Consider the following 19,991-nt stretch of genomic DNA (forward strand, 5'->3'; position numbering starts at 1 on the left):
CTTTCATTTATCTTCGGAATACAAATGAAGATCTTTTTTAAGAAAAGAGCTGAGGGCTTTCTAAGTGATCGTAAAACTAATCCATATAAATTGAGCGGCTTAGTCCAAGATTTTCTGAAGAGACTCATTTGCTTCATATGATGAACAGATTAGGCTTTTATTCACATATAAACATTTATCAACTCACACATCAGTTGTGGTAAACGAATGCTCAAGCATGTTCGTTTGACGTGCAAGAACCAATGAGGTTCATTCTTGTGTCCTACGCATAACGTTTGAGCTGAAGAAGAACAAAAGTCTAATGGGTTTGGAATGACATGAGGGTCAGTGAATAATGACATAATTTTGAAAATTGACTCATTTTTGGGTGAGCTATCCCTTTAACTGTTGATTTTTTGCTCTAAGGTGAAATGCTTAGACTTGATGTAAACCAGTGCTTTAGTGGAGATGACAGATCACGTTGTCACAATGAAAAAGAGAGAACATGTTAATTATCCATTGATGAAGTTAAAAAAATAAGTTTGGTTTTATTTATTTATTTAATTGTGAGTGTTAAATTGACGAACCAAGAGCCAGCTATACTGAGATATTTGGTTTTACTAGACAAGGCTTCATGAATATATTCATCTGTCAGCCCCATTATTTGTGAGATAACAAGCAAATTAATTAGTGGCAAGCAGGGCGGGGCCGAGAGCCATGAGAGAACGGACGGCAGCGTGATTGATAATAAGCTTCACCTGCGCCACACCGGCCTCGTATCTCTCAAGGAGGAGCTACAGAAGCATAAAAGGAGGAGCGACGACAGTGAATCCGCTATGGGGAATCTGCGGTGCCATCCAGCATTGCTGAGCAGAGTCTTCCGCCATAGACACTCAAGGCTGTCAGCTGAAGTGAGTTGCCAGGGGGGACGGGCGAAATTTGCTGCCGGCTGTTTGGGTTGTGGAGGAGCAGGGAATGGGGGACTACTGCTGACTGCCCGAACCCAAAGGAGCCATCGGCATCCACCAGACGGCGGAGAAGTGTCAAGCCATCCACCGAGGGCTATCCAGCGCCACCGCCACCGCCAGGCATCGAGGAGGAGTTCACCCAGCTGGTGGGGGACCGAATGGCAGTGTGTTTTGGGAAACTGACCTATTTTTTGTCTCTCTCTCCCTTCTCTTGTCTTTGTCACTCCTCTTGCTTCCATCTCCTTTTCTGGCCATGACTGGCCCCTCGTGAGTACCCTCGGCCTGCGAGGGGCGATGGGGGTATGTGGCAAGCAGGGAAGGACCGAGAGCTGTGAGAGAATGGCTTATCTCTCACTGAGGAGCTACGGAAGCATAAAAGGAGGAGCGATGACAGTGAAGGACGAGAGAGGACCAGTCCTGGATTTACGTTGTGTTTTGTTTATGTGAGTGCAGCAATCGTCTGTTTTATATGGAATTAATTAAAGTATGTGAAACATTTGCCGGTTCCTGTCTCCTTCTTCCTTTATCAATATACTTCGTTAGAGAATTTAACTATAAATGTTATTCACGCTTTTCAAAAAGGTAATAAAGGCTTGGCGTTAACTACATCTGTTCACATTTTCATATGAATTCATGAATGAGTTTGTTTAAGAGTAACCATCTGAATTATTTTGCCTGGTTTGCCTGACAAGGCATTTCGATAACGAGGTGACACAAATAAACCTGGCTACTACTCTACATCTATTTAATTTCTTTATTTTGTTATGTCAGTACTGCACAGTGTCGGCAACATTATTATTACCAGAAGTAACTACACAAATAATATTATCCAAAATTACGTGATCCAATTATTTTATCATTTACAGGTAAGATGACACCATTTTCTAAGAACATGGATTCTGTCTCTCTCTGGATAACAGTCGTAATTATTTTTGGTTCTCTCTGTGATGGGGGCAAAATCTTGGTGGTGCCTGTGGAGGGAAGTCACTGGGTGAACATGGACATCCTCATCAAGGCTTTACATGGTCAAGGGCACAGCATTGATGTAATACGCACCTATAATAGCTGGTTTGTGAAGGAGAATTCAACTTATTACAACTCTATAACCATACCAAACACCAAAGGAATGGATGAAGAATTTCTTGAAGACATGCTCTCCAAACTAATCGACCATGAAAAAGGAAAAAGGTACTGGCTCAGCGCTGTACGGCTGAGTTTGGATATGGTTAGTGACATGTATGAAATGCATAAAATGATATGTCAGCTTATAACAAACATGTTTGAAAGTGAGGAAATTATGAAGACACTGCATGAAAAACAGTATGATCTGATGCTTACGGATCCGGCATGGGGTGCAGGCATTCTCCTGGCTCATGAACTCAAGTTACCCATGGTATATAATGTGAGATGGACCACTACTGGTGAGGGACACTTTGACATCGCTCCCTCACCAATGTCTTACATCCCTTTCACAGGATCTGGAAACACTGGCAAAATGAACTTCTTTCAACGGGTAAAAAATGTTTTCTACTATTTCCTAATGGCCTTTCAGTACAGCTATTTTAATTTGCCACAGTACCAAGCACTTTGTGACAAATATTTCCATCCGCCTGTACGTTTTTATGAACTTCTCCAGGGGGCTGATATATGGCTTATGAGGGTTGATTTTGTTTTTGAATTTCCACGTCCAACAATGCCAAATATTATCTACATTGGAGGCTTTCAGTGTAAACCATCAAAGGCCCTTCCACATGATCTGGAAGACTTCATGCAAAGTTCTGGAGAGCATGGAGTCATCATCATGTCTTTAGGGTCGTTTATCAGTGCCCTACCAGATGATTTAACAGCAGAAATAGCTACTGCTTTTGCTCGGCTCCCGCAAAAGGTAATTTGGAGATACACTGGAAAGAGACCATCTACTTTGGGGAACAACACATTACTGGTTGACTGGATGCCACAGAATGATCTTCTAGGGCATCCAAAGACTAAAGTTTTTGTTGCACATGGCGGAACCAATGGGGTTCAAGAAGCTTTGTACCATGGTATTCCAGTGGTTGGAATTCCATTCTTTTTTGACCAGTATGACAATCTTCTTCGTTTGCAAGAAAGGGGAGGAGCCAAGATCGTTTCCATCGCAACTTTAGATAAAAACACACTGCATACAGCCATACAGGAATTAATCAATGAACCATCTTACAGACTGAGTATGCAGAGACTCTCTCATCTGCACAGAGACAAGCCAGTTAAACCTTTGGACAGCGCCCTCTTTTGGATTGAGTTTGTAATGAGACACAAAGGTGCTGCTCACCTACGTACAGAGTCCTACAAACTGCCTTGGTACTCCTATTACTCAGTAGATGTGGCAGTTACATTGTTTGCAGTTGTTTTGATATTCACTCTCTTACTATTTTTAAACATTAGATTTCTGTGTGGCAAGTGTTGCAGCAGAAAAAGGAAAACTGAGTGACATATTTGCATATTAAAGGGTCATGAAGACATAAACCAAATTTCCTGTAATTTTAAGTGAGTTATGAGCGTTGAACATCATAGAAGTTAATTACTATCTGTTAGTTTTGAATGTAGGAGAAAAGTAGTTAATTTTAAACATTTTTGCGCTATTTTCAACTTCCGTGTATAAATTTGTCTTTGTGTGAGTATCACGGGATGTGACATTTTCTTGTACTATAGTAGATTGATGACTCATCGGTGTATCATAATTTTTCCTGAAACTGGATGTCCTTATCCTATGCTGAGCCAAAAGAAGATAAAGATGTGTTCTGGTGACTGGCGTGTTTATTGAACCAATCAGATAAGAGTAAATCGAGCGTCAGCAAGAAGCTCATTTGATTGGCTACATGAAGAAGGTGGACCCGCCCTCCTCTTCGCACTTGCAAAACTCAGCAAGAGAATCGTGCCAAAACTGTAAGCGCAGCTAAAAGAAAGATGCAACTGTACAAATAGGGTTATTTCGGAAACTTTTTTGCCCCATGTACACAAGAAGTCATTCAAACATTTGCAACAGTTTATTTTTTTACACAAAGGATGGTTTTACGCGATCAATCTGTTTTGCAGTTCCAGACTCTGAGAGTTTCTGCATTGCACAAGTTCTCTATAAGATCCTGAGTCTTTGACACAAACACGATTCATCCACGCTGTGAGTGTAACCGGTATTTACGGCCCTTTAACCGATCAAAAAGCTTATAAAAACCTTGCAAAATAAGCATCAAAAGTTATTAAAGATGCAACAGCGTGTTCATACTGTATATCTTCTATGCAGAGAACAAATGTGAATGGCTGTGCATTATTTGTGCATTAAATTACAGCTGTCACAGGATATGTGTGTGTTTGTGTAATTTACAGTGAGCTTACAAAACCTTGTGTGTTTTGTGTTGCATGTAATGGTAATTTGCATTGTGCACTTGTGGGAAGATTTGATGCTTTTAATGAGATCGAAATAAAACTGTCTGAATCAGAAGCCGTTGCTGTGTTGTCTGTCTCTCCTCCACTTCACAGCTCAACCATTTCCACTTCTGTCAAAACTATGGTGAAAACTGACTGCTGCTGAAACCATGTAGGAAGAGCTGCAGACCGGAGATCTCCAAATCTCCAAAACTGGGCAGAACCTCCAAAAGGGGGCGGGCTCTCCACGTGCGAAGACTTTTGCCATTGGCTCTGGCCTCAGCCAATTGACTTACATTTCAAAATAGTTAAAAAAAAGTTTGTAAATAAATCATTATTTCTAGTTGATCTAAATAAAAAGTTATAAAACATGGTATATAAATGAAAATTCCTATATAAATAGAAATTCTAAAATGGTTTAGTTTTGCTTTTATAAATTGAATGTGCATGATATTACAGATAACTTAATTTTCCTAAGTTGATTTGTGATAGGCCCATCTGTAATATTATTATACGGCAGAATTTTTTTTTTTTTTTTTTTTTTTTTTTTTTTGTTATATAGTATGTCAAGTTTACAGATGCAGAAAAGTTCCAGATATTAAGTGTTATGTCATCACTGCTCATTTTCACAATACTTGTCAAATAAATAAATGAACACATTTTTATTTCACTTGTAGCGATTGCAAAGTGAAAAATTACTTCCAATACTCCTGAAAAAAGTTTAAAGGGATAGTTCACACAAAAATGAAAATTCTGTTCCCCTTCGCCAGTCATAACGTACGTAGTAGTTAGAGAGCAGTATCCTGAAAGAGCATACATGGTTTGACACTGCGTCTTTTTCAAGATGTCATTCAAACCGTGTATATGTGGATGCGGTCGTTTCCTGTCTTCATTTGACGGCCACGATCGCTGTTTCACATGCCTGGGCTTAAGCGTGTTGAGACTGCGTTCGTGGGTGGTTCATGTTCTCTCATGAGAGCATGACCACGTCGGCACGTTGTTCATCTCCCCTTTCTCGTAAAGGCTTGAGCCGCTCCTGTCTCAGCAGCCCTGAGACTGTCGACCCAGAGTCAGCTGCTCTTTCCTGGTGGAGGGCCAGGTGGAGAATCTTTAGTTTAATCAAATTCTGTTCCACTGCAAACAACATCTCAGTCAAGTCAAGTCAGGTCATTTTTATTTATATAGCGCTTTTTACAATACAGATTGTATCAAAGCAGCTTCACAGTGATAACATGAAAATAAAGCTTGTTTCTAGAAGAAAATTGCATCATCGTCAGATCAATAATATTGTTGAATATTAAATGTCCCCAACTAAGCAAGCCAAAAACCAAGGCAACAGTGGCAAGGAACCAAAACTCCATCAGGTGACAGAATGGAGGAAAAAACCTTGGGAGAACCCAGGATCAGTCAGGGGCCAGTTCTCCTCTGGCCAACGAGCGAACAGTGTATGATTATGATCCAGCCAGCATTACAGGTCAGAAGTCAGATTAGATCAGAACATTCAGAATATTTATCCTGTTCCATCTGGTTGGAAGTCCGAGTCATCACGCCGGTATGGAGACGAGTTTGCTGAGGATCAGTGCTGATGGCTGTCGTGTCGATGAGGCCTTCACAGGGCTGATGAGGCTGGCACTTCAGGATGCGTCATGGATGGGTCCAGGTGCAGGTCCACCATCTGATCTGGATATGGCCGGGATCCGGCTGACCAGGACTGCGTTGTCATCGTGTCCAGGCGCAGGTCCTTCATCAGATCTGGATACGGCCTGGATCTGGCGTACTGCGGTAAACCTCGGATAAACAGAGAGACAAATATTAGCGTAGATGCCATCCTTCTTATGATGTAACAAATACATCAGGATTTATGGGGAGTATTCCCGGTTCCGGCTGACCTAAACTATGCAACCTAACATTGAATTATACATAACATATACATATAACATTGAGTCAGCGGTACCCAAATTCTCAGTAAGAGCAGCTTCTCTATCTCTGGGTCTCAAGAGGGCGCGGATGGCAGTGAGCGACACTTCCATGCCTTGCCACTCCCGTCCCCCTCTATCGCCAGCGGGCAGCAATGTGCGTTTCGGGGAAGCCACCAGGCCTTCCCATGCACCTTCTGCCCCACCCTGGAACCAGGTAATGTTGCACAGCACACTCAGACCCCACTTCGGGCCGCCTCAGTGCCTTCTGAGTCGAGTCCCTGTGTTCCACCTCGCTGCTCCACCCCGATTATGTCCGTGGTCCCGTTGGTCCCGCTTGCATGGTGTCTGGGAGCCTGGCTAGCGTCCCCAGCCCGTCTCGCTGGCTCATCCGTACCATCAGACTCGGCTATGCGATTCAGTTCGCCCAGCGCCCTCCCAAGTTCAGGAGCATCCAGTTCACCTCTGTGTGGAGCAGCGATGCCCCTGTCTTGCGGGCAGAGATCTGTCCTACTGGTGAAGGACATGATCGAGCTGGTCCCTCCAGCCGATATGAAGACAGGGTTCGACAACCCCTACTTCACTGTACCCAAGAAAGGTGGTGGGTTATGTTCAATCTTGGAACTGCAAACGTTTCACTAACCACATCCAAAAGGGTCCATATGTAGCAGTCCCTGCGTCGAGCCCATATGTGTATTCCTCCACGACAGGCGTACGTAATAGTGACTGACGAAGGGGAATGTCTCGGTTATGTATGGTAACCCTCGTTCCCCGAGGACGGAACGGAGACGGACGTCCCCTCGCCACAGCTGCTGAGCTTCCGCTGTACGGCTGAGTCACAAGTCCGGTTCCTCAGCAGAAAAACAAAGATGTGACGCACCTGCTGCTCATTATATGCTTGTGCCGCAATGCACAGCAGCTGGTGCAATTATTGCATGCCAATGTGCATTGGCTCGTTTAGTTTACACTCGAAGTGGATTGGTCTCTCAAGCGAGATCCCCATTCATCAGTCATGACGTATGTCTCCGTTCCCTCCTCGGGGAACGAGGGTTACCATACGTAACCGAGACGTTATCATTTACTCACTCTCAAGTTGTTACAAACCTGTGTGAATTTCTTTCTTCTGTTGACCATAAAAGAAGATATTTTGAAGAATGTTGATAACCAAACTCTTTTAGTGCCTATTGACTTCAATTGTATGGATTAAAAAATAAATAAATACATTTTAAAAAAGACATTTCTTAGAATAAATTCTATGTTCAACAGAAAAAAAAAAAAAGTCATATTTGGAACAACATGAGGGTTAGTAAATGATCAGAGAATTAAAATTTGTTGGTGAACTATCCCTTTAAGATAAATGTTAAAGTTGGCCCCCTAAAAGCACAAGTGATAATGTAATGTTAATTAGTAAACCAAACAAAATACAAAACTTTCAAAAACACTCAGCAATGTGATTATTTTATTGAGTGATAGGCAGTGGGTTTAATCAGTGACATTATTACTAGATTTGCTATCTGGCTCCTTCTTGTCACCTCCTCAACCTACTGCCTTGGTGTTTTTTTACATGTAGAAAAGGCACAAAAAAAAAAAAAAAAAAAAACTATTACATCGTCCAGTTTTCTCCCTGAACAATGATGTTTTACTAATGCAATTCTCAATGCAGCATGAATGATCAACAATGGGGACTGAGTATAATATTATTATTTCATGGTGACTTTAACATCACCCATGTGAGAAATATGTTAGTTGTCCAGTACAGCAGATGGCAGTGCTCCTAAAAAGTGGATTGCCATTAACACCTTTACCCAACATCCCCATTTTGGCAAGTGGGGCATAAATGACATACCCAAAATAAAAAGGTATCTGCTCATAAGTCATTCTGAATAGACACATAACCGACATAGAATGTCAACACTTTAGAGTTTACAGTTTAAGACTCAATTACTCAGACTGTTATTAATATAGAGATATATAAGCTCAAACATAAAAAAAAAAAAAAATTATGAATATAATTTTTAAATGTATAAAAATATGTGAATGTAGTATAACAACTTATAACCACCATTAAACTGAATTTCAGATCTGAGGATGATATCTCTAAATCTATTAATTTTACGTCGTGAGTTTTTAGGGAAGGCTGATAAGATGCTAATAAAATATTGTATTGCCCTTTAAACACCCATTTGCAGTCTATTATCTAATGTCTGGCAAGGATAACTGCTCAATTCATGTTCTATTGTTCTCACTTCACAAAACGTTCACACCTCTGCTGGTATGAGATTTAATCTTCATTTATTTTTGTTTTTCTTTTGTTTGTATTCAGCCATTATTAGCCTTTATTGCCCATCTACACCACTTTCATCCTACTATAGTCTACATTAATCTACCTATTATCTGAAGTCTTTCTAAAAAAAAAAAAAAAAAACACAATTTAAAAGATTATACTTTTACTCAAAACTCCCTTTAAACAACCATTGAGTGTTTGTATGAACTTCCGGTCGCAATCTAATGTAGACTTTAGTCATATAATGTTGTTAAAATATGTTATATTTAGCATTTTATATGGAGCTAATTGTTACACCTGCTTAGCATGTATACTGTAAACATTCTTTATTCATATGCATATACCCCAAATCGCATGAAAATCACACAGATTACATAAACTATTGTAATCGTGTGCTTATTAACTTCTTGTTTCACGTGTAGAAATGTTTCTTTGGCTTTGATTTTCACAGAGCTCAGAATGAGGAAGTGTACAGGACAGCGTCATGCAGTTGGCAGAATTATGGTCATGTTGATTCAAGTGCAGCTAAGGTCATAACTGACAAACGTTGTTTTAGCTCTATAGAACTCAACTTAATAGAAATGGTATTCTGTATGATGAAATATTTTGCAAACGTGATAAAAAATCAATATTTCTCCAAATATGAGCTCCTTTGTTCTAAGAGCCCTAACGGATGTTCTTTAGTGCATGTATGTGAAAACAAATAAACCGCAGCAGATGTGAGGGAATTCAGTGATGATATTCTATTCAAAATATTAAAATAACAGATAGATTTCAGATAGGATTTATCAAAGCCAGTGCATCCGTTAATGGAGGTGACAGATCACTCTGTCACAAATAAAAAAGAGAGCACATGTACATATAATTATCCATGGATGAAGTAAAAAATAACTCTGAATTTTTTTTTAAAATTTTTTTTAGCATTTGCGTGGTCTGAAAAATTAACTGTGAGCGTTAAACTGATGAACCAAGAGCCAGTTATCCTGAGGTATTTGTTTCCACTAGGCAAGGCTTCATGAATATTCATCAGCAGCCCCTTCATTCTTGAGATGGCAAGCAAATGAATCACACTCTTCACACTTAGTTTGCGCTCTTCAAAAAGTGAATAAAGTTTTGACGTTAAGCTTAACTGCTGTTCACATTTTCAAAGGTATTCTATTTGTGTAAGATAATAAACTATATTGTTGGGGACAGTTAAAGACCCAGAATGATGAATGAAGACCCTGAGTCAGATGTGCAGTCAATTGAAGAAAATTTTACTGAAGATAGTTTGCAGTTTCATCAGGCAGAAGTCAGTTTCAAGATTCACAAGGAGTTACACTCTCAGAACAACATCAATTATACTCTAACACATCACTTACTATACGTCATCACGTCAGGTTGAATGATTCTGATTGGCTAAAAAATAGATACACATAGTACATTTCCACACATGGTAGGCAGAAGCATCTCTTCATCAGTGATAAGGCTGACACCCAGACCCTGAGTTTGGTATGAGGTGACCCCCTGTGTCACAGAACTGCGTTATCTAGGCACCAGCTTTTCCGGAACAACAAGTCATTCCACCTTGGAGCCTTCAATATGAACTATTTTGCCTGGTTTGCCTGACAAGGCATTCGGATAACGAGGTGACACAAATAAACTTGGCTACTACTCTAAATCAATTTCATTTCTTTATTTTGTTACGTCAGTACTGCACAGTGTCGGCAACATTATTAACTGAAGTAACTAAACAAATAATGTTATCTGATTTTATGTAATCTCATTATTTTTTTATTTACAGGCAAGATGACACCATTTTCTAAGAACATGGTTTCTGTCTCTCTCTGGATAACAGTCGTAGTCCTTTTTGGTTCTCTCTGTGATGGGGGCAAAATCTTGGTGGTGCCTTTGGAAGGAAGTCACTGGGTGAACATGGACATCCTCATCAAGGCTTTACATGGTCAAGGGCACAGCATTGATGTAATACGCACCTATAATAGCTGGTTCGTAAAGGAGAATTCAACTTATTACAACTCTATAACCATACCTAACACCAAAGGAATGGATGAAGAATTTGTAGAAGACATGATCTCCAAATCAATAGACCATGAAAGAGGAAAGAGACACTGGCTGAGCGCAGTACAGCTGTTTTTGGATGTGGTTAGTGACATGTATGCAATGCATAAAATGATATGTCAGCTTATAACAAACATGTTTGAAAGTGAGGAAATTATGAAGACACTGCAAGAAAAACAGTACAATCTGATGCTTACTGATCCAGTATGGGGTGCAGGCATTTTCTTGGCTCATAAACTCAAGTTACCCATGGTATATAATGTGAGATGGACCACTACTGGTGAGGGGCACTTTAACATCGCTCCCTCACCGATGTCTTACATCCCTTTCACAGGATCTGGAAACACTGACAAGATGAACTTCTTTCAACGAGTAAAAAATGTTTTCCACTATTTCCTAATGGCCTTTCAGTACAGCTATTTTAATTTGCCACAGTACCAAGCACTTTGTGACAAATATTTCCATCCGCCTGTAAATTTTTATGAACTTCTCCAGGGGGCTGATATATGGCTTATGAGGGTTGATTTTGTTTTTGAATTTCCACGTCCAACAATGCCAAATATTATCTACATTGGAGGCTTTCAGTGTAAACCATCAAAGGCCCTTCCACATGATCTGGAAGACTTCATGCAAAGTTCTGGAGAGCATGGAGTCATCATCATGTCTTTAGGGTCATTTATCAGTGCCCTACCAGATGATTTAACAGCAGAAATAGCTACTGCTTTTGCTCGGCTCCCGCAAAAGGTAATTTGGAGATACACTGGAAAGAGACCATCTACTTTGGGGAACAACACATTACTGGTTGACTGGATGCCACAGAACGATCTTCTAGGGCATCCAAAGACTAAAGTTTTTGTTGCACATGGCGGAACCAATGGGGTTCAAGAAGCTTTGTACCATGGTATTCCAGTGGTTGGAATTCCATTCTTTTTTGACCAGTACGACAATCTTCTTCGTTTGCAAGAAAGGGGAGGAGCCAAGATCGTTTCCATCGCAACTTTAGATAAAAACACACTGCATGCAGCCATACAGGAATTAATCAATGAACCATCTTACAGACTGAGTATGCAGAGACTCTCTCACCTGCACAGAGACAAACCAGTTAAACCTTTGGACAGCGCCCTCTTCTGGATTGAGTTTGTAATGAGACATAAAGGTGCTGCTCACCTCCGTACAGAGTCCTACAAACTGCCTTGGTACTCCTATTACTCAGTAGATGTTGCAGTTACATTGTTTGCAGTTGTTCTGATATTCACTCTATCTATATTTTTAACAGTTCGATATCTGTGTGTCAAGTGCTGCAGCAGAAAAAGGAAAACTGAGTAACACATTTGCATATTTAGTATAGACATGGATTATTCTTATATATCTGTCCCATGACTTTGATTATTACTTATGTAATGAACTGCAGACTGAACTTTAGAGAAAAAGAGAATCAAACTACAGCAATTAATGATGACGTTATGTCTGGCTTGAAAACATCAGGATATTTCAAAAGGCAAGCCAAAAGTCTCTAGTAAGCAGGTCTGGTAACACTAATGCAAAATAAAATAAAAATGTAAAGGTTTTTCCAAAGTTTTTAATCTGAATCTCAGATGACAATTTGTATGACTCACTTTTCATTTCAATGGGTTGTACAGAATAAAAAAATGTTACTTTCCCTGTCTATGTGTAATTTTATTTTTCTAAAATATTTTATGCGTTCATGTATCTGTATTTGCCGTAATCTTTTTCTTTTCTTTTTTTTAACAGAAAAATATTTCTCAATATCAGATAACATTTACTATACTATACTGTAAAAAAAATGGTATGGGGCAGTGATATTTCCTAATTAATGTCATTACTCTGACTTTTGCCCTATAAAATTCAGTTTCAAACATTTCACAGGGTTAGCTCAAACATATTTTAAATATATTGTGCAGTGAATAAACCCAATTTATTCCACATCTGTAAAATTATTATACATGTAGTTTCTTTCTGTTATAATTAGTATTAAGTATAATTTATATACTTGAGGCAGTGTAATTAGCACTTTTTAATCTAACATGTCGATATTGGGAAAAAAGTTCATGTCCATGTTGTTTGTAAACTATTTACCTGTACAAAACTTAGATCTGCTGATTTTTAAAATCTTAACCTGACCAGTAGTTTAGTAACTGATTTGAATTAACAATGCTGTGCTGTGTGCTATTTCATCAAGGGTCTTGACAATCATTTACAAACTTTGTTAGAAATTGATGAGGGTTTTAAAGGGGTGGTTGATTATGATTTCACTTTTTTAACTTTATATTAAAAAAGAGATATTTTCTTTTAAAGAATTCACTTTTTAAGGACTACAACAAACAGCTGGTAGGGACTACACGACATTCCTCCCGGGTTAGTGACATCACTAACCCTAAAATTTACATAAACCCATCCCCCGGAACACAATTTATAGATTTTCAAGACAGAATATGCTAATCAATGACTAGAAGATAACTACACATAAGCTAAATAAATTCATCAACTAACCATTCAGAAACGTCCTGTTGCATTCTGCATGTTGTCACCTATTCTTGAGTCTCTCCATCATTGTCTGAATCTGGTTTGAACATAAAAGGCTAAAAGTTTTAGAAATTTTCAGTGCATGTCCATGTGAATGCAAGCTGTTGAAGCTCCGCCCTCTGTGCCGAGAGCAGCAGCTCATTTACATTTAAAGGAACAGACACAAAACGGTGCGTTTTTGCTCACCCTCAAAAACTGACAATTTTTACATGCTATATAAAAATATCTGTGGGGTATTTTGACCTAAAACTTCACATACACACTCTGGGGACATCAAAGACTTATTTTACATCTTGTGAAAAGGGCATTATACCACCCCTTTAAAAGAATAATTCTCAGCTGGACTTGAATTGTACATTAAACATCAAGTGATGACCAAAATTACTTATTGAAGTAAATAAAAACAAAACAAAAATCAAATTTACAATTAATTTATTATTGTTTCTAAATATCCCCTATTGATTCTTTCAACAGACAGTAATTCAAAATGCATTGTTGTTGACACAAACTATAGAGCTGTATTAGCATACATGCTAATCTGTCAGTCACTGAGACAAACACGAGTCAATCATTTTTAATCTTTAGTACATTGACTCCATATCTATGTTAGATAAAATAAAACATTCAGAAATCATAAGAAACATCAAGACACCACAGAGGTTAGGTTTAGGGGTAGGTTCTGGGTTAGTTATTACCCAGTTATTATAATTACTAAAATAAGTAGATAGTATGTATTTGGGGAACAGGACTGTAAAATAAAGTGCCATTATATTATAGATGTCACACATGTGTTTCATATTGCCTTTGAATGCTGCCTGCTCTGCTTCAGCTGCCAGTCTACTCAAATAGTCTTTCTTATCCTTCTTGATACTCCTCTTCACTGCTTTGTTTTCTTTTGTATAATCTGTTTGAGCCTTGGCTTTTGCTGCTCTAATCCTACTGCTATTGACTGCTGCTTTCTTCTTCCTATTCCTATGTAATGCTTCTGAGCATTACATGCAATAATTAGCTTTGTTATTTTTAGGTGTGAACTTATTAACTAACACCACATTAAACTTTTCCCTCAACACAGCCTCTATTTCACAGTCAGGAATTTCCTTCATGTCCACAAAGTCAGAGTCCTCCTCCGGGTTGTAGGTGATCTCACTGTAAGTCCAGCCAATCAGAGCTCTGAAGCCTGTGGGCGTCTGAAGGGAGCAAATGGACTTCAGCACAAACCGAGAATCTGGACTGGTCTGCAGGCAATCCAGCGTCTCCACGAAATGCTCTTTATTACGGGGTGTTAATGGGAAGCAATACATTGTTTTCGTCAGGCGATGGTCAAGGAGGCTGGAATTAGCATAGACCTTATCTTTGACCACTGGCTTTCTTGATGTCTTCTCAAGAACCCACCTCATCCCATCGTTTAGGAGGCGGAACACACCTGGAGGTTGTGGCTGATCTTTACCTGAGACCATCTCTAAGGGATACCACAGTTGGCATGACACTCCATAGCTCACATCAGTAATGTAAGGCTTCCCATCAATCTCCACCAGATTGATGAGATGAGAGTCCACGGGGTGGAAATCATTTTTGAACTTGTTGAACACCTTGGAGCCTAGTGTGGTGTATTTGTAACCCATCTCCTTTAGGACCCATGAGAACAAGAGGTTGTTTTCACAACACCAGCCTCCCCGATTGCTCTTGACTAATTTATCATAGATGATGTGCAGGTCTGTCGTGTTCTTCTCTCCGCAGTGGATGCTGAGGTTCTCAAATGGAATTTTCATAACATGCAGCTTGTGGATGGTGCGTAAAGTGTCCAGGTCAGGTTTGTCATATTGGCCAGTAAACCCGATCCTGTTGAAGTACCCTCTCAGATCCATTAGAGTCCTTTAAGAAACAATGCAAAAACAGTTTTAAAGCTGAAATATTTTTTCCTCATCTTATTAAATACTATTCAATGTGTAGTGACAACCATTTGTGGGTTAATTTTCCTGAAAAGTATAAACACTGTGTCTGGTGCTATCAAAACATTACTCTGTTTATTTGGTCATCCCAAACAATGCAACACAGCAAACAATTCGGTGAGCTTGGGGGGGACTATCGTATTGTCCCAACAATTGCAGATGGGGGAGTGTTTGGGTCCTTAGTCTCAATTGAGATGACCAAGTACTGCACAAAAGACTGCATCTAAAATCGCATACTTCCCTACTATATACTATTGGTGAAAAACATATATGAAAATAGAATTATGTCAGAATTCACAGTACTCATAAAATAGCACACAAAATGTACTCATGATGACTTACTGGCCCACCCATAAACCTAGTCTCCAGTGGGTTAAAGCAAATCAGGTAAAACATTTGAAAATCATCATCATGTTTCGTAATGTTCTAGTTTAAAGAAGACCCAGTTGATCATGGGATCCGACTTGTTGTGACATTCATGCTGAGCAGCGTGTCTCGCAGCTGAGATGATTTGTTCGTATCTAATGTTGTTCTGTTAAATATTAACTCTAATACATTTCAAATGCATCCACTTATAATAACAAAAAATAAAAATAAAAATGCGTGGCATTTTAATAATAATTTGCTTTTTGCTCACATATATTACTTGTCTACTAAGAGAAGTGAAAATTCTCAGCTCTTGACAGAACTTATTTGGTTCATTCTCAGGCTCCTTTTCTCTGTTTATTCTCATTTACATTCAAGGCGAGGTGTTTGTCATGTCAAATGAGCTTATTGTGTTTGCAGCTCTGTTTTGTGAAGTGGGTTGCTCTGCTTTAATAGAATTTGCCCATTCTGCAGTGTTAGTTTAAGAAAAATGTAGGGACTTGAATTTTAATGTTATAGGGCACACAGCAGAAAACAATTAAACATCTTTTTTTGCTTCTATGGTTATCTTTTTTTTTTTTTTTTGTATGTTACAATATTTCTACTGGAAAAACAAATAGAATATATGTTTTTACAAGTTAACTGCATAATAACAATGTTTATGACAAAATTATGTTTTGTACCTAAACAACAACATTTCCTACATTCTTTAGTCACTAAAATTAAATATGTTCTGATATGTGAATTGCAGGTGATATTTCATAAAAAAATACTTAAATACAACATAAATTGCAACCAAAAATAGGAAGTGAGAATGGAGTTGTGAGAAACAGAAAGATTTAAGAAGATGTGGGAGCATGGAAGCTACAAAAAGAAGATAAAATGAGATAAAACAGTAAGAAAAACAAAGTCTCATTTGTTAACATTAGTTAATGTATTAACTAACATGAACTAACAGTGAACAATATATTTTTACATTTAGTAATATTTAATGTTTGTTCACAGATAATTAACTAATGTTAACAAATACAACTTTTGATTTTAAAAATGTATTAGGAAATGTTGAAATTAACTAAGATTAATAAATGCAGTAGAAGTCTTGTTCATTCTTAGTTAATGTTAACTAATATAGCATACTTTTGTTAACAAATGAAACCTTATTGTAAAGTGTTACTGAAAAAAAGTTTAAGAAGAGTGGTAACACATCAACAGAAACATGAACAAACAATAAAAGATCTGTCTAAATTCTTATTATTTTAGTAATAATTAAAATAAAAATCTTACCCTTAGATGAAGCCAGTGAGTGAATGTCTCACAGTGTAGAGTCAGAGGTTTAAATAAATTTGTGGGTGGGTGGGTCCAAGAGGCGTGGGAACGGAGCGAGGCCAGAGACTGTCTTATTATAAGGAGATGAGAGGGTCTGTATCTCTTACCATTGGAGAAAGCGTAACGGCTAACTTGGATCTCGTGAGGCACCTCATCCTATCGTGTAATGGCAGTGACGTCAGTGCCCGCAGTTCAAAGTTTTATGCCAGTCAGTTACAGTCAGTTACAGTTTTACGTTAATCAGTTTCTTGTGGATTAGCGCATTGGTCTTGTGAATAAATGTTCTATATTTGGTATTATATTGCTAGTAAATGTACAGCAGGACTGCAATGTTTGTGGAATGTGCTTTACTGCGTAAAAAAAGAGCGTGAATATCTCTATTAGCTGCAAAATACTAGTCACTGCAAACTTTTTTTACCATCATTCATTATTATTCAGCATTATATCATCATCATTAGGCACACAGCAGTTATACACTATATTTAAATTATTTATTTTCTCTTTATTCAATAAAATGCCAAATATCAGCGTCATATGCATGCAGTTATAAGTCATTACAATTCAAGTCTTATCCATCCATCCATCCATCTTCTTCCGCTTATCCGGGGCCGGGTCGCGGGGGCAGCAGTCTAAGCAGGGATGCCCAGACTTCCCTCTCCCTAGACACTTCCTCCAGCTCTTCCGGGGGGGCACCGAGGCGTTCCCAGGCCAGCCGGGAGACATAGTCCCTCCAGCATGTCCTATGTCTTCCCCGGGGTCTCCTCCCGGTGGGACATGCCCGGAACACATTCCCGGGAAGGTGTCCAGGAGGCATCCGGAAAAGATGCCCGAACCACCTCAGCTGACCCCTCTCGATGTGGAGGAGCAGTGGCTCTACTCTGAGCTCCTCCCGAGTGACCGAGCTTCTCACCCTAATCCACCCTGTGGAGAAAGCTCATTTCGGCTGCCTGTATCCGGGATCTTGTCGTTTCGGTCATGACCCACAGCTCATGACCATAGGTGAGAGTAGGAACGTAGATTGACCGGTAAATCGAGAGCTTCGCCTTGCGGCTCAGCTCCTTCTTCACCACAACAGACCGGTACAGCGACCGCATTACTGCAGAAGCTGCACCGATCCATCTGTCAATCTCACGTTCCATCCTTCCCTCACTCGTGAACAAGACCCCAATATACTTGAACTCCTCCACTTGAGGAGTCAAGTCTTATCATAACTGGTAAAACCTGAAAGCAAAATAAAGAAAACATCTGTGTTTTTTTATTTCTTTTGACAATATACAATTTCACTCAATATTGCTATTAAATACTATGGTAATGGCGTAAATTAGTCCTACCTGCATGTCGCGACATTCCCTTCTCTGCCTTCTCTTATAAAATAACCTTTTTATCATAGTAAAATCTACATATCATTCACAAAAGGATTGTTTATTGTAAAACATGTTGAAGATTAGAAGACAGGCAGTCGATTCATTAAATGATAAGCTATTTCCTTACAAAAGCGGTTTATTTAGTGTAGTGCCTCTTCCTCGATTGAGATCCATTTAAAAAAAAAAATGGCCTCTGTTCTCCTGCGTACCGACACCGCCGCAGCGTTAGCATTAGCTGTTACGCTTTTTTGACTAAAGGATGCAGGCTTGTCTTCTAGTGGCTTTGGAGAGAGGACCAGGTTTGGACTATTTGCATTGTGTTTTTTTATGTTTGAATGGCAGTTGTCTGTAAGGGGCTGCTGCTTTACTTTCGTTTTGTGTTTGTTTATTTTGATATTAAAGTATGTTGATTGTTCGCTGGTTCCCGCCTCCTTCTTCCCTGAATCACTAACCTTGCTACAAAATTAATTATTAAAGGCAGAAGCTGAGCAAAATTCATCTAAATAAGTCCATTCAGCATACTGTTTCAAAATATACAATTATGTGAGTGTTTGTTAATAAAGAAGATTTTTTTTTACTGTTGGCAGGGATGATCTGGCAATAGGGAGGACCAGGAATTTTCTCAGTAAGCCATTTTTTGTTGCATACAGTGGAACCAGTATGCAACTGGATTCTCACTTCTCTTCATCTCTGCTTAAAACGTAACAAAATCAAAGTCGTTAATCTAAACAAGTTGTGTTCCAAATTTGAGCTTGATATCTCAAAAAAATTTGCTTACATAATATTTGGTTTGGGCGCAGTACCAAACATTCTCCATTTGATCCCATCCATTTGATCCCAGCAAAGGTCCACTGATACACAGTGGTAAGTTTTATGATTTGCAGTACAGTATAATTTCTACTCTCTCTCATATATTTTGCAGAAAACAGGAAAAAAAGTGAGTATTTGCTTTATAGGCAAAACCTGAGAAAATGGTGCCATCTTGTAAAAAATTTTTTTATAATAATTCTGAAGCCTTGCCAACAGAATGAAAGCCTATTAACAAAGTCAGCATAATTGTATAGTTAAATGGCCCTGGGATTAAAATATAAATTTTAATGGGTTTCAATGGGGACATTTTTGTCCTTAAAGGGTTAGTTCACCCAAAAATGAAAATTGTGTCAGTAATTACTCACCCTCATATTGTTCCAACCCCGTAAGACTTTCGTTCATCTTCAGAACACAAATTAATATATTTTTGATGAAATCTGAGAGCTGTCTCACTCCTTCATAGGCTTCTAAGCAATTTCTTTCTGCCAGTCCAGAAAAGTTAGTAAAGACATCGTTAAAATAGTCCAAGTGACTACAGTGGCTCAACCTTAATTTTATCAAGCGACGAGAATACTTTTTGTGCACCAAAAACAGAACAATAATAACGACTTTATTCAACTATTCATTTTCTTCTGTGTGGGCCTCTGACGTGAGTTCACGAGAGTGCCACAAAGCATGCGCGAGAACTGAGAAGATGGCACTCACGATCATTTGATGGGAAAATGTGAAAGGTAAGCCATTCATTTTGCCCTTTAAGCTCCTAAGTGTAACTATTATATACTACAGGCAAAATGATTAAAAAAAAAAACTGAAAAAGACAAAAACTTCCTTTAAGGGTAAGGGCTAGGCTATTTAACAAGGGTTAAATTGCCACAAGCTTTTAGCTAACATCACATCCCAGAAAAAAAAAAAAAAAGAAAAAAAAAACCTTTGCTGCTTAATATTTCTATGTAGCAGATGATATTAGGGGGAGGGGCATTTTCATACCAGAGAGCATTTAATTGGACAAAAAAAAATTGGACACGCCC

General features: G+C 38.8%; 3 protein-coding genes across 7 annotated transcripts in view; 2 read left to right on the plus strand and 1 right to left on the minus strand.

Moving 5' to 3' along the window:
* LOC307160159 (UDP-glucuronosyltransferase 2A2-like) overlaps positions 1–4,641 on the plus strand; it is a 45,174-nt gene extending 40,533 nt beyond the window's left edge. For all 3 annotated transcript variants that reach the window (XM_079874057.1, XM_079874058.1, XM_079874056.1), the window contains exon 2: positions 1,814–4,641. In XM_079874057.1, coding sequence (XP_079730183.1) covers positions 1,819–3,414 — 1,596 coding nt within the window. In that variant the 5' untranslated portion in view covers positions 1,814–1,818 and the 3' untranslated portion in view covers positions 3,415–4,641. The remainder of the gene's footprint in view (positions 1–1,813) is intronic.
* LOC307160157 (UDP-glucuronosyltransferase 2A2-like) overlaps positions 1–12,264 on the plus strand; it is a 52,791-nt gene extending 40,527 nt beyond the window's left edge. For all 3 annotated transcript variants that reach the window (XM_079874053.1, XM_079874054.1, XM_079874052.1), the window contains exon 2: positions 10,330–12,264. In XM_079874053.1, the coding sequence (XP_079730179.1) occupies positions 10,335–11,930 (1,596 nt within the window). In that variant the 5' untranslated portion in view covers positions 10,330–10,334 and the 3' untranslated portion in view covers positions 11,931–12,264. The remainder of the gene's footprint in view (positions 1–10,329) is intronic.
* A 1,342-nt stretch (positions 12,265–13,606) lies between these two features.
* LOC307160773 (arylamine N-acetyltransferase, pineal gland isozyme NAT-10) lies at positions 13,607–16,867 on the minus strand. Its single transcript, XM_079874981.1, has 2 exons — positions 16,748–16,867; positions 13,607–15,020 (listed from the first exon to the last, which is right to left on the minus strand). The coding sequence occupies exon 2, from the start codon at positions 15,011–15,013 to the stop codon at positions 14,141–14,143; it is 873 nt and encodes a 290-aa protein (XP_079731107.1). The 5' UTR covers positions 15,014–15,020; positions 16,748–16,867; the 3' UTR covers positions 13,607–14,140.
* Between the last annotated feature and the right edge of the window lie 3,124 nt (positions 16,868–19,991).

Source organism: Squalius cephalus, assembly GCF_949319135.1.
Source record: "Squalius cephalus genome assembly, chromosome: 6".
Lineage (NCBI taxonomy): Eukaryota > Metazoa > Chordata > Actinopteri > Cypriniformes > Leuciscidae > Squalius > Squalius cephalus.